The 14,688-nt window shown below is 38.4% G+C and overlaps 1 protein-coding gene across 1 annotated transcript in view; it reads left to right on the forward strand.

Moving 5' to 3' along the window:
- Positions 1–10,797, forward strand: part of LOC6597508 (small conductance calcium-activated potassium channel protein) — a 62,720-nt gene extending 51,923 nt beyond the window's left edge. The window contains exons 9-15 of the mRNA XM_026993486.1: positions 1,176–1,311; positions 5,811–5,921; positions 6,181–6,308; positions 8,244–8,313; positions 8,478–8,579; positions 8,724–8,893; positions 9,696–10,797. Of these exons, the coding sequence (XP_026849287.1) occupies positions 1,176–1,311; positions 5,811–5,921; positions 6,181–6,308; positions 8,244–8,313; positions 8,478–8,579; positions 8,724–8,893; positions 9,696–9,861 (883 nt within the window). The 3' untranslated portion in view covers positions 9,862–10,797. The remainder of the gene's footprint in view (positions 1–1,175; positions 1,312–5,810; positions 5,922–6,180; positions 6,309–8,243; positions 8,314–8,477; positions 8,580–8,723; positions 8,894–9,695) is intronic.
- The last annotated feature ends 3,891 nt before the right edge of the window (positions 10,798–14,688 follow it).

Genomic DNA, 14,688 nt, shown 5'->3' on the forward strand with positions numbered 1-14,688 from the left:
AGATAGTGGATGGCAGCCAGCGGAGTGATGGGGCCCCCAGGTGGGGAGTGCGGGGCAGACAGCTCTCCGATGGCCCTTTTCCAGTCATCCTGCATGTCATACAATATATACAGAGTAACCGTTCAAAGCCCTCATTTCCAATACCAAAAACTCCCCGCTTAACCGCTCACCAGACCCGCAAAAAAAAAAACAAAAAACAACAAGTCACATGCCCCAGCAGCAGCAGCAGGAAGAGGAGGAGGAGGAGAAGGAGGAAGAGATATTTGAGCCGATACGAAACTATACAAACTATAATTATTAAATATTATTCGTGTCATTGTATATTTCCAACTATTCGTATCCCCCAATCCCCCATGTCTTCCTTATATCTATCTCTATCAATCTATCTATCTTCTATGTTGCTCTTCAAATCTATTTGAGGATTTTTAATTCGTTTCCCAAAGAAAACAACAAACCGAAAGGAAAAAACAAAATTAATTTCCTTTAATTTTATTTCCTTTGTTTTACGTTTAATTACTGTCTTTCTTTCTTCTTGTTTCTTGTTTTATGTTCCTCTTGATTGTTTTTAATTATTCTGTTTTTTAATTTCCTTTGTACTTATGCGTATTCTTTAATACTTGGAAATTTTCTAAAAATAATCAAAACGAACAAAAAATACCAAAATTGTATTCTTTTAAAGCAAAACAAAAACAAAAAACAAACAAAAAAAAAAACAATTGAAAATTTAATCCAAAAAATGTTCACATAATTTCACATCTGTTTATTTGTTTACTCCACTTCTCACCCTACTTCTGTATCCACAAATTGCAAAATTACCAACCAACAACCAAAAAAATATATATTGAAATCGAATACCAACAAATACTGCAACAACTACCGAAAAAATACCGCAACCAAAACGCTTTACGCCTCTGAAATATCAAAAATATTTACTGAAAAACGTAAACCGATCACAAAATACTGCAAAATACCAAATAAATAAAAATAAAAAAACATACGTATCATAAATGAAAAACTTTAATTTGTTGCCCCCCATCAAACACCAATGTATTATAAAATATAAACAACTTATGATTGAAAACCGCAAACAATTACTAAAATATCGAACCAAAAAACAAAAAATACCACCGACATTCGACATATGTATTTGAAATACTTTCTGTACCATGCGGAAGGTTCCACGATGAGGAGCACGCGAATTTGCTAAACTCCATGTGGCTCACGGCCATCACATTTCTGTGTGTCGGCTACGGCGACATTGTGCCAAACACATACTGTGGACGCGGTATCACCCTCACCTGCGGCATGGTGGTAAGTATTTCCTACAAAAAGATCCCCAAAAAATACCCCAAAACTATCAAAAATACCCAAAAAAGTACCAAACAAAAAACTAGTCAAAAACTCCATTTATGATACCCTAACGAAAGAAAAAAAAAATAGAACAGAACAGAACAGTTGCAAAAAGGAAAAAACAAAAACAAACAATAAATAAATACCATAATAAGAAATACTATAAACAATAAACTACAACATAACTACTAGAAACAACAACTATTACTCTTACAACAAACAAACAACAAGAACATACATCATCATCATCAACAACAACAACAACAATAGCAACAGCAAAAGCAAAAGCCAAGAACCAATATGTGTTCACATATGTACATGTGTACAGTATGTATGTAATCGTATCGCATCTTTCCTTTTAAACATTTTTCCTCGAAGAGGAAGTGCCGCCTTTGAGGCGCCTACCGCCCCCAACTTCATGTAGCGAGGCTAAAAAAGAAAACAGACAGCTCGAATATATAGTATATATTATAGTAATTGTACCTGTCAAATCACGCATGCAGCGTCGTATGTGGGTGTGTACTCTGACCCGATCCGATCCGATCCAACCCAATCCGACGCCTGACCTGACCTGGCTTTTCTTCGGGCTGGTTTGAGTTCATACCACCACCACAGCTATTCGTCTCCCCCACCCGCCCACGCCCCAGCACACGCACACAATCACACACAGACAGAGAAAATACTATATACATGTGTATAAATTCAAATTCCTATATCAAAATCCATTTTGATGGGAGGCACTCGTGGTAGTACTCCTACACCCATGGCCATAACCATATATCCATCCGTACATATTGAGATGATGCCGTTCTGTCTGCCCAAATCGTCGCCAAAAAAGAGGGGGCGACTCGCCCTGTCTCTCTCTCTCTCTCTCTCTCTAATGCTCTGTGTGTGCTTGTGTCTGGTGGGGATTTCAGTTGTTTCTGTATTCTTTTTTTGCAGGGCAGTTCATTTCAGCGATAAATAAATATTAACATATCTACATACATGACATGACATGCATATATACATATCTACTACATGAATACATACATGATACATACATCTACATGAGTGTATGTATATCTACATGTGCATTTTACACTGTTGTAAATCATCACCAAAATCTCCACCCACTCCGTGTGTGAGTGTGAGTGTGTGTTTGAGTCGCTGTAATATAAGCATATGCATACATTATATAAGTGTAAATATATACATACATATATACACTCGAATATCTGTACATAAGAGCACACACATACGTTCACTTAACAGAGCAAAGAGCCACCCACCATTTATACTATATGTTTGTGTGTATTTGTCACTATTTCTGCTTTAAAGAGCGAAACTTTTATTTCCATTTCCGCCATTCCCCCCACTCTCCTTACGCAAGGAGGCAGGACAGAAACAAAAACAGGACTCCCTCTCTCTCTCTCCCTCTCTCTGTCTGTATCTTTTTGTTTGCTGAGACTGAAGCGGAACGACAGCAGAAATCCAACAAACAAATCTTTGTTGACAGCTCCGGCAAATTCTATTAATGTCTTCCAAGTGTATGCTTGTGGCGTGTGTATGAAACTGAATGTGTGAGTCTGTGTGCGCGCCTTCTTTTGTTGTTTGTTTTGTGCACCAAATCCTAGATGGTCCCACTACTACAATCGTTCGATCTACTTCCCCATCAACAGCAAATGACAACAGCAAACACACATCTGATCACAGATCACAGCTCTCACCTTTTGCTTGTACATCCAGAAGAACCACCACCTCCTCCACCCAGTGTGTACATACTATACTTCTTCCGCTATCCACCAAGAAAGACAACAAACGTTTGCGTCGCCTGTCCATAACCTCAAAACCAAAACCAACGTTCTTTTGACCACTACTGTACCTGTGTGCCTCGTCCATTTCTTCCACGTGTTCCACCTGTTTCCAATTCTGCAGAATGCCCGTTCCAACGTTCCATCCTTTTCAACTACTAACTTTGTTTGATTTTCTTTATGTTTTTGCGTTTTTTTTCCGTTGCTTTCATATATTTTCCGTTCCGTTTCTTTTTCGTGCTTTTGGTTATGATTTGATTTTTTTCTGTACGTATGTATGCCTTTCGTTCTGTTTGATGAATATGTATCTTGAATTTACTTGAGCCAAATTTATTTTCAACGAATTCTTAAAGTTTATTTGTACATTAAGCCAACAATACGATATTTTTCTCTATCTCTCTTTCCCTCTCATTTAAAATAAAAAAAAAAAAAACAAAACAAACGCGTCTATGCAATTTGACCCCCCTGAAACGAAACTTCAACTGATCACTGCGCTGTATATGCGAACCAAAAAAAAAAACCCATATACCATATGCCCTATGCCAATATTAAACAAATATATATACTTGTGTATATATTTACGACAAACCCGAAACCAAAATATATATATATATATTGTCGCGTACTCGTTTATGGAACAGATTTCATGATGAAGAACATGCGAATCTTTTGAATGCAATGTGGCTGATAGCAATAACATTTTTGAGTGTTGGTTTCGGTGATATTGTTCCGAATACGTACTGTGGACGTGGTATCGCTGTCAGTACAGGAATAATGGTGAGTTTTTAACAAACAACTACAACTACAACAAAACTATTACCAACAATTGCACACAACATAACAAAAAAAAAAAAAAAAAAACCAAAAAAAATCAAGAACAAAGAACTATCATTTATCGATCAATCAACTATTTTCAAATAGTACCTATCGGTTTCAATCTACCGATAAGAATCACTTGTAAATAATTACATAAACTGCATACGAATGTTGCCCGCCCACCCGCTCCACCACAAAAAGCCAGTCGCCACCACTCCTAATCAAAAAAACCAAAAAATAAAAATAAAAACACTAGAATCGTGTTCTTTTCCTAGGAAAATGTACATACATATATACGTCAATTAGTAGTGGAATCACCAGAAAAAGAACTTTAGTTACACGATTGTCCCTGGATTCGGGCACCTTCAAGACTAGCTTTAGATCAGAAGAACAGAAGATCCAATAGAATTGCCAATTGCCGCCGAGTCGCACACAACAGCTATCGAAAGGCAGCTTACGATTGCCATTAGAGATGGGCAAAGGCCGATCAACAGAACAGAACAGAACAGAACAAAAATGGAACTCTGCGACTCTGTTCGTGGTGGATATACTTATAGCCATGCGCTTAGGGCACCATCTGCCTACTATAATAATTATTACACGCCTTTTCAACTTTTCCACTATTCCACTATTAAATATGTCTGTATAATCTTTCGCCTTATCTCTCTCTCTCTCTCTCTCGCTCTCACTGTCTGTACTTCTATCGAATTATGCTTTTGTGTGGCTTACTATCTCTCTCTATCTCCATCTACTATATCTCTACGTATATATTCAACTATATTTCTACCAGTCTGTCTTTCTGCTTTTTTCTTAGACATATTTGATCATGTCGTAGTCGCAGTAAAAGCTATGATACAATAAATTAAATGATAAATAAACCAAATTATGTATTTCAACTCCTAACTTGACTATGAATTGTGATTTATGGTTTCGTCTTTGTTCTCTAGCTAATCGTTACGTACGTTTGTGTGTATGTATCTCTCTCTCTGCCAGACACCTCTAACTGTTGTAATACTACATATAGACATGTGCCACTCAAATCCAACCAAATATCGTATTTATTTAACTTCAACACCATACCATTCCACTCCGAATAGTACCTACATATAATACTTGAAACTAATCCCAAAGCCCAAGCCCAAGCCCAAGCCCCAACATTTAGCATTTAATATTTAACATCTCTGTATCTCTAAATTCTAACAAAAGAATACATACATATATGTATATGCATTTGTCATTTGCCGATCGCACATTAACTTAGTCGAAGGAACATTCGCACTCACTATTCATCCAAAGACAGATCAGATGTATTCATTGATTCATTGATTCATGCAGTCATTCAGTCATCGAGAGAAACCCGATATAACATACAAATTGATTGATGAAAACCGAGGAGAAGTGAAAAGAAAATAAAAGAAAAGAAAAGAAAAGCAAAGCAAAAAAGAAACAAACAGAAACAGAAACATAACCTACATGTTGTAACATCCATAAAAATCTGTGTGTATTTTGCGAGCAACAACAACAAGTTCTGGACTATAACTCGATAAACAAATTCATTTGAATGTATAAACAATGAAACAAGAAAAACTGAATGAAATAACAAACTGACATCAGAGATTGGCTGACATCCAACTCAGACGAGTGCCCCAAATACACACACAAAATATACTCGTACACCATGCTACCATGCCACACCACACCACACCGAACCATGCCACATTCATCCATCCCACAGACGCACTACGGCGACTGAGTTGGGTGTCAATGTCAGTGGAGTGGACGACCAAAACTCACCTTTGACTCAGAGACAATCACAATCAAATCTCAACATATTGTGCATCGTTCTTACAGGGTGCTGGCTGCACGGCGCTGCTCGTGGCCGTCGTATCCCGTAAACTGGAGCTGACCCGTGCCGAGAAGCATGTGCACAACTTCATGATGGACACGCAATTAACCAAAAGGGTATAGATCGTCCTTCAATTTGGAACTCAACCCAATTCAACCCCAACAGTAAACGGAACCCAACCGAAACCCAAAACGAACCTAAACAGAACAGAAATGAGACGGAGACAAGACAACGATAACGACAAGACGAACTGTAGACTGAGGACTGACTCTGGGTTGATCCATTCCAGATACTACTATCACCATATGTAACATATATTCAAACGATTCATTCTAATTTCCTTTGTATACATTTCTTCTTTGAACCAAAATTTAGCTGAAAAATGCTGCGGCGAATGTTCTTCGTGAAACTTGGCTCATTTACAAACATACAAGACTAGTAAAACGGGTTAATCCCGGCCGTGTAAGAACCCACCAAAGAAAGTTCCTTCTAGCTATATATGCGTGAGTATTTTTAGAGATCTATCAACCAACCAAAAACAACCTACCAACAAAAAATCTAACTATCAAACTAAATGTCAGACTGCCACTAAAGATTAAAGCTTAAAAAGATTAACTAAATCGAATATCGAGTACTAATATAGAGTACATATGTATATCCAAAAGATACTATCGAGAGATCAAGAGTACATATATCCGTTTTCAGTGTTGGGGAGGAACGAAACGAAACGATCGATCATCGAAGCAATTTGTGACTCGTCCTTGTTTGTTTTTGTTTGTCTCTGTCACTCTATTTCTGTGTCGCTCCCTCTCCCTCTCTCTCTCTATCTCTCTATGTCTCTCTATGTCTCTCTTCTTGTCCCGTCAATCTTATGGCATACCTCTCATTAGTCCTGCTATATGTAATATGTTTGTCAGATCAATCCAATCCCAGTACCATTACCAGTGCCAGTACCAGTACCAGTACCAGGACCAGTACCAGTACCAGTCCCCGATCCGATTCCCCCCTTAGTCCCACTCCCCACTCCAAACCCAAGTCCCCAGACCACGTTCTCTGTGATACTTCATGCATAAATAAGTAGATTCATACTCTGTTCGAAACCTATTTCATATACTCATCAAAACTGTAGGCAAGCTTTGACGGTTCGCGGAAAGCCTCCATCAGAGTCTGTAATTTGTATATAACGAATAACCAAAACAAATCAAAGAATTAATCAATGTACTAAAACAGTTAACTACCAATTACAACAAAAACTAAAAGTAAATGAAAACCAATAAGATTGAACTCGTTTTACTAGCCTGTAAATAGGTTGTAAAGCCCTGTTTTTACGTTATGCAATAACCGAGACTAGCCACATAATCTAGCATGCAGCGTTAATATTCTAGAATCTCGTATCAAAAACTATCGCAATATCATCAAGCTTCTGCCCAAGTGCCAACAGTGCCACACGTTGCACAGCCATCTGTACAGCTCCTCCTCCAGCATCCAGCATCCATCTAGCAGCAGCAACAGCATAGTGAGCAACATCCCATATGAACACTTACTCTATAACCTCTGTACACTCTGTACTCTGTACTCTGTCCTCCCAGACTCTCTGCTCTCCACTATCCCCATTTATTATCCCCCAATTCTACTTCTCCGAATCATACAACAACATTTGTGACTCGTTGTGACTGCGATCCTTGCGATGATTAAAGGCTCAAGAGATATGATGATATATATATGATATTTTCACGATACGATTTTCTGCAATTTTAGCGCCACAAAAAAAATATGTACGGATTTTGTTTTTTCTATAATCTAATCAAATATCCACCCACAACGGCACATCAAATTTTACACACAAAAGAAAAACAAAAGATAAACAAAAAAAAAAACATAAACTTTTTCAGTGAACTTTATAATGCAGTGCGTTTCAGAACTGTAAGATTGCCGTCTGTAATCCTCATTATTACTAATTTTGGCTCTTTTAAGCAAAAACTATGTGCTTCTTTTTTCTTTTTTTATTCGTTTTTTTTTTATATTTCCATGACTAATCATATATTCTATAGACGACTATCTATGAAAAGTTCTGAAACGTGCTGTAATTGTTGTCCGATTCGAATATATGTATATACGAGTATGTATAAGAGCTCTAGCTCTAAAACTGATATTTCGGCAGGCCGGAACAGAACGATCCCATCGCCGATTCCAAAAACAGGGTCGTGTGTGTGTGCATATCGAAATTGTAAGGCTATAAGGTTGAATCGTTGTAAGGTTGGAAAAGGGATTGCAAAGTAAGACCAAGAAGCAGCCTCCACTCCTACTAAAAAAGCTAACTTCAAATTTACTGCAAATAGATTGAGATTTTAGTGCTTATGTGTTGGGGAGACCACTTTTTGAATGTACTGAAATAATGTAATCTCTATAATGTTGATGACTCTTCCAATGCGATGCAGGTTGCGAAAAGTTAAAATGGATCAGCGCAAACTAATGGATAATGCCAACACAATAACCGATATGGCCAAGGTAGCTAGCAACCAAACATATATGTAAAACCTTATAGAACACATACGAGTATGTGTGTAGACTCGTATTTAGTATGTGCATTTAGATATGCACATATGTATATGCCCGATACCGAAAACGATACCGATACCAATACACGATACCAATGCATTTCACATTCACAGACACAAAATACCGTCTACGAGATAATATCGGACATGTCTAGCCGCCAGGATGCCATCGAGGAACGCCTAACAAATCTAGAGGACAAAATGCAGAACCTACAAGTATGACAAACAATCGAATTGAAAACCCCATTACACAATTGATTGAATGCCACTGATTGCACTTCACACAACCATACCATATGTTTTATATGCACACTCTACGACACGAGTATATATGTATGTATGCTATTATCCCTTCCACAGGAGCACATGGAAAGCCTTCCGGACCTATTGTCTCGTTGTCTTACCCAGCACCAAGAGCGCATCGAGCAACGACGGAACTTTTTACACCCAGACACTGCTGCAGCCCCCATCCAACAGCCAACGCCCCAATCGATGTTCAATGCAGCCCCCATGCTGTTCCCCCACTCAAGGTGAGTTCTTTGCTCCACTCTTTCTCCGTCTCTATCTTTCTTTGTGTCTTTGTCATGTCCATTATCCTCATCCACTCATCCATTCATCTCTTCATCCCCACTCCCATTCCCATCGCCATCCACCATTCCACATCCACCAATCCACACCCCCACCCTCATGGACATGTCTATCATTATAGCGAAACTTGTGCCTGTCATTTCAATTTGTTTTCGTTGTCTGTGAATTGTGCGGGGAAGCGCCTCATGCCATCATCTAGTGCTCATTTGTAAATATATATTATACACATATATTTCCTTGATGTCCACTTGCACACTTGAATCCTCCAAATTACATCCCCGAAACTCTATGATTCCTCCCCCCGAAAAAACCACCATCCTCCTTCTCCATCTTCTATGCAAGATTCATATGATTTACGACTGTGACGCTTCGACTGAGGGACGATGGAGCATGGCAATATAGAGGTGGCAGCGCTCTTTTGCATTCCTATCGATATTCTATCGATGGTATCGCTCTCTTATCGATAAACGGACAGCTACTCAGGGATTTCTTTTGTACATATTCTAAAAACATAGGACTATTCAATCTCATGGCTTTATCGCATATCATAAAAATATATCTTTCTATCCATTGTCATTGATCTTTCATTGATTTCTCATGCATACACACACCGATACACCGATACACCGATCCAACGATACAGATACACACCCATACAGAATCGCCAAAGTTAAATTTGTTTTTCGAAAGCGTACTTTGATAACAACAACGACAATTAACAATCGAATAATGCTTTTTGCATAGAAGTGTTCCCTCATCCAATAACGCCGCTGCTACTTACCATTGGCCAACAAGCCCTATTTTGCCACCTATATCTAGTAGAACACCACATTTAGTGCCTGATACTCACATGCCATCAAATGGATCTGCAGTTAATAGCTACGCATCTTCCAACAAATACGGCAGTTGAATATCAGAGAGAAGAGAGCGCTCCAGTTCCGTGATTAACATCGAGATGCTACCATTAAAGCCCCCATCCCCCAAAACTACGTCAACGTCAATGTCCATGTCAAAACCAAAAGCCATGTCGTCGTCGCCGCCACTGGGCGCTGAGATTGCGCTGAGGCAACGTTTGCATTCGCCGTCGTTATCGCAGTCCCAATCCCAATCGCAGTGGCAGTCGCAGTCGCAGTCACAGTCCGAAACACAGTCACACGCACAGCTGCAATATCGGGGAATATCACAGTCGCTGGAATACCTGTTGCATCGTGTTGGTGAGACCATACCACCGGTCATACCAGAGGATGTTGAATCGCCGACTAATACGAACACGAACAGTAACAGTTCACCGGACCAAAATGTCATAGCGATGTGTACGATGACTGTACCATCATCGAGCTCAGCGCCGGCATTCAGCGGCAAAGCTGCCCCAAGGCCAAAGCAAACCGACGCTAGCGATGGCAGTGGAATTGTGAAATCGATAACGATAACGGACCCACTGACTGCAGCACTGGCGACATCGAAGCCGATGCCGATGCCGATGCCGATGACGATGACGACGACGACGACGAGTGGCACAGCCGCCGCCTCAACAAAGATCACTGAGAATAAGTTTACTAGAAAGAGAGAACGTGTATGCAATAATAGTAGTAATAGTGCTAGGTAATAATAGTAAATAGTAAATAATAGTGGTAATAGTAATATTAGTAATTCTACAAGTCGAATTTCGAAAGTCGGCCTTTTGTAAATAAAGCCTCTTCGGAATGAGAAACAAACAAAACACAAAACTCAAAAGGTAAAACGCTAGCATATGCATACATACAATACATACATAACTATATGTTATATACTTACATGCATATGTCTGTTGATGTACACACACACTCTTATGGATATATATAGCCCTGAAAACAAAAAACATATACATTTACATACATATAGTATATATATATATATACAATGGTGTAACATTTTTTTCCTAAGTTTTAGGCTATAGAAATATTTGTAATTTTCACCTTTGGGGTGTCCCGTGAGACAGCCTGTGTTTTGCAAACTACTAAAATTATATACAAGTATATATGTAAGTATGTATGTCCTGGTAATGCATTGCATAAGTGTGTGTGTGTGTATGTGTGTTTGTGTTTGTGTGTGTTCGAGAGGGGGGTGATGTTCCGGATGGGATGTGATCGGAATCTGTACTGTGGCGAAGCGTGCTTTATCATCCGCAGATCATAATACAATCCCCCAGCAACTCGAGCTCAAAAAGAACCTACTTAAATACAGTCCCTGGAACACTCTTTTACCTCCCAGCAGCACTTCCTGTAAAATCTTTAGTGCAGCACTTGCCTTACAACCATCCTCTGCCTACCCTACCCCCACAAGTCAATGCCTATCCAGAACATGTCCTCCCTTCTGTACGCAGTTTTGTGTGTGGAATATGTAATGCAGAATGTAAATGGAAATTTGAACAGCGACAACTAGAACAATTATATATGTATACAACAACAAGAAGAACCCACTATATGTAAAGCTGTAAAACTTCAGATGTTATAATAACTATCTAATAGAAAGCGCGTTAAAACAGTAACCAAAAACGAACGAAGAACGAAGAGCGAGTAACGATGAACGATGAACGACGAACGATGAACGAAGAAGTGAGGAACAACCCACAAAAAAGTAGTACATACTATTGTACATCTACTAGCGTCTGGCTTTAATTAAACTAACGAAACAAAACAAAACCAATTTAATGGAAACACGTTTGTTGTTGTCTTCTTTTTCTACATATATATCTATATATATCGGTATATACATATACATATATATATACGAGTATATTATTTCGAGTTGTTCGTTGTTTTTTGCCTTTTTCTTTTTTACCAAAAGAAATTATGAACTCAATTAGGAACCTGACTAGCTTTCGAAGGAGTTACTTACGTGACGAGAAGACGTTGATAGTAGCATAGACTAAAGGGAAACCAAAAGAAAAACAAAACAAAAACAAAACCAGAACTAAAACTAAATTTAAAGTAAAGTAAATTAAATGTAAAAGTAAAAGTAAAGTAACCAAATCGATATAAAGATAAAAGAGAAGAGAACAATTTTAATTGAACTTTTGTAACATATTACATTTAGAAATTCACATTAATTTACAAGAAAAACCCTAGCTGGTAAACAGAACAGACTCTAGGCTCCAGAATAGAAACAGACTAGAGAGCAGAGTAGATCGGAAACAGAGAGGTAGGAGATAGGATCTGAATGAGGTGAAGGAGGTGTATGAGGTGTATGAGGTGTAGGAGGAACCCCCCAAACAAAAGATATAGTGTACGAGTAGTCTTAATAGCAGAAGTGGCCGAGCTACGTAAAGATTTTCTAAAGATTCTAAAAGGAATTATATATACTATATATATACATATACATACATACTATTAAAAGTATTAACGGAAAGCATCGAAGTTAGTCGAAATTTAGAGAGAATAAGGTAAAAACTAGCTAAATGCATAACTTCAAACAATGCTTTGTAAGGACTCAACAAACAACAAGGAGGAGCAAACATGATATACATACAACTGAATTCCCCAGATAGTGCCCCAGTCCCAGACCCCGTTCCTAGCCACTGTCCCTGTCCATGCCCCTGCCCCTGCCACATCCTCTAGAACCGAATAGAACCCGTGAAGAACCAGAAAGGGCCAGAAAGGATCAAAATGTCTGTATAATCTATAGACTATATATATAGCCATAGGTGCTGTAGATCCCTTAAGCCAATTAACGTATCGGAGTTTCCCTTCAAAGACATTCCGCCTCCACGACCAACATCCCCACAACAGCCACAGCCCCCGAGACGATCTTTAATTTGGAATTTCCAGGATTTAGGATTTAGACACCAGAAGAAAAGAAAAGCAAAGAAAACCAAAAGTTTATCAACTGTCTGATAGGTGTAACTTACGAGTAATATACAAAAAAAATATCCCCGAGAGATAGATAGAACCAGGAGGAGAACTTCCTAAGAACCCTAAGAAGAGAATCCCCCAGAGGAGTTTCAAAAAGAAGAAGACAAACTAAACAAACGAACTAAACGAACCCTTAACAAAAATGTGTGTATACCTATTTATAATATTGAATATTTAAATTGAAATGAACGTTCAAGACTGCTGTCAAAATAGCTTTATCACAAAATAAATAACAAAGACCTACACGAGACACAGAACAAGAACAGATCACAAATGAAAACAGATCCGAACCGATCGGAAAAGGTCAGAACAAGAACAGTACAGTACAGAACATAACAACAGAGCAAACACCTCACTCAGAACACATACTATCACACGACACTGACACTGACACAGACATTGGCATGGAATACGCCCACGCCCAGCTTTAAAGTTATGTATTGATGCATATTTGGGTTTCAACTCTACAACAACAACAACAACAACTTTAAACGAACAAATATCGATATATGTACGTGTCGATAGGCGATATATCAAATCGAATCAAATCGAATTGAATCGAATAATTGGCACAAGATCAAATTCCCCCTTGAACTGGTTTCCTAAGCCCCACAAAAATATTAAACAAATTAAAACTTAAAAACGAAACAAAACCAAAACCAAAAAAATTTGATATGAGGGACCGAAATTTCAAAGACAGGTCTTTATTATACAAAATACCAAAACCAAAAAAAGCAAAATCAAACAACTAATAGGAATCTCTGCCTAAAAACAGAACCTACAAAAAAAAAAAAAAAACACTCAACAATAACACCAATGGAACATTTAACAGAATCACTTTATAAAAAAAACACGATTTATAGACTCTTTTGAGCTGGAATTGAGTGGCAGTTGCAGTTGCAGACACAGGACACACCACATACTCGATCATGAATGAGCACCACACCATGTGTTTGGCTAAATGTTGTTCCTTTCGGGTGTAGCACTCGTATATGTATGTGCTTGTCCAGTCGCCCCTGTTGCTGTTGCTGTTGCTGTCGTTTGTCCAGTCGCCTGTCCCTGTCCTGGCCCGTGGCCTGTGTGTTGTGTACTTTGTGTGTTGGTTTTTCATATTTTTCTAATACGATTTCTAATTGCATATGCATACATGATGAATAAATCTTGTGTATGTATATATTATTTTCTTCAGCGAATCGTAGAGCTCGTGGGGTACTGCGAAAATCACAAAGTGTTGCACACGCCTGATCCTAGAACCGAACCGAACCGAACCGAACCGAATCGTACCGAAAACTGGAAACAAGTTCTCTCAATCGTACATCGAATACCAGGAATACCAGAATCCCAAACTGAAATAACAATCTTTTGGGTACATTTACACGCTCAGATCAATAGTATACATACATATGTATATAGAGGGTCCCCTGCCACCATCCCTAGATTCCAGTCCCTCACCTTTTCCCACTCTTTCAACTACTATTGTATGTAGAATGAGGTATGGTATGCAAAAAATATATAAGGTTACAAATACATTTACATATACAATAAAGACACACACATACACACCCACACACACACATGAATATATATACATACACATACTTATATACATGTACAGACGGTCTAGAGAGTATATACCCCGAGAGGAACCCGCGACGACACTACAAATAAGATCATATTTGACTTTATATGTATTATAGTAATGTATTCAGTAGCTAAATCGAAAGCCGAAGCAAAGACCAATTTATTAAACGACAAACTAAATGGAAAAAAAAAAATTAAATGAAAACCGAAAAAGAACAATTATTATGTTAAACTAAACAATAAAGAGCATGAGGACGATGTAGAGG

The sequence above is a fragment of the Drosophila persimilis genome, unplaced genomic scaffold, assembly GCF_003286085.1.
Source record: "Drosophila persimilis strain 14011-0111.01,24,50 unplaced genomic scaffold, DperRS2 tig00000841-arrow-arrow-pilon, whole genome shotgun sequence".
In the NCBI taxonomy this organism is placed as follows: Eukaryota; Metazoa; Arthropoda; class Insecta; order Diptera; family Drosophilidae; genus Drosophila; species Drosophila persimilis.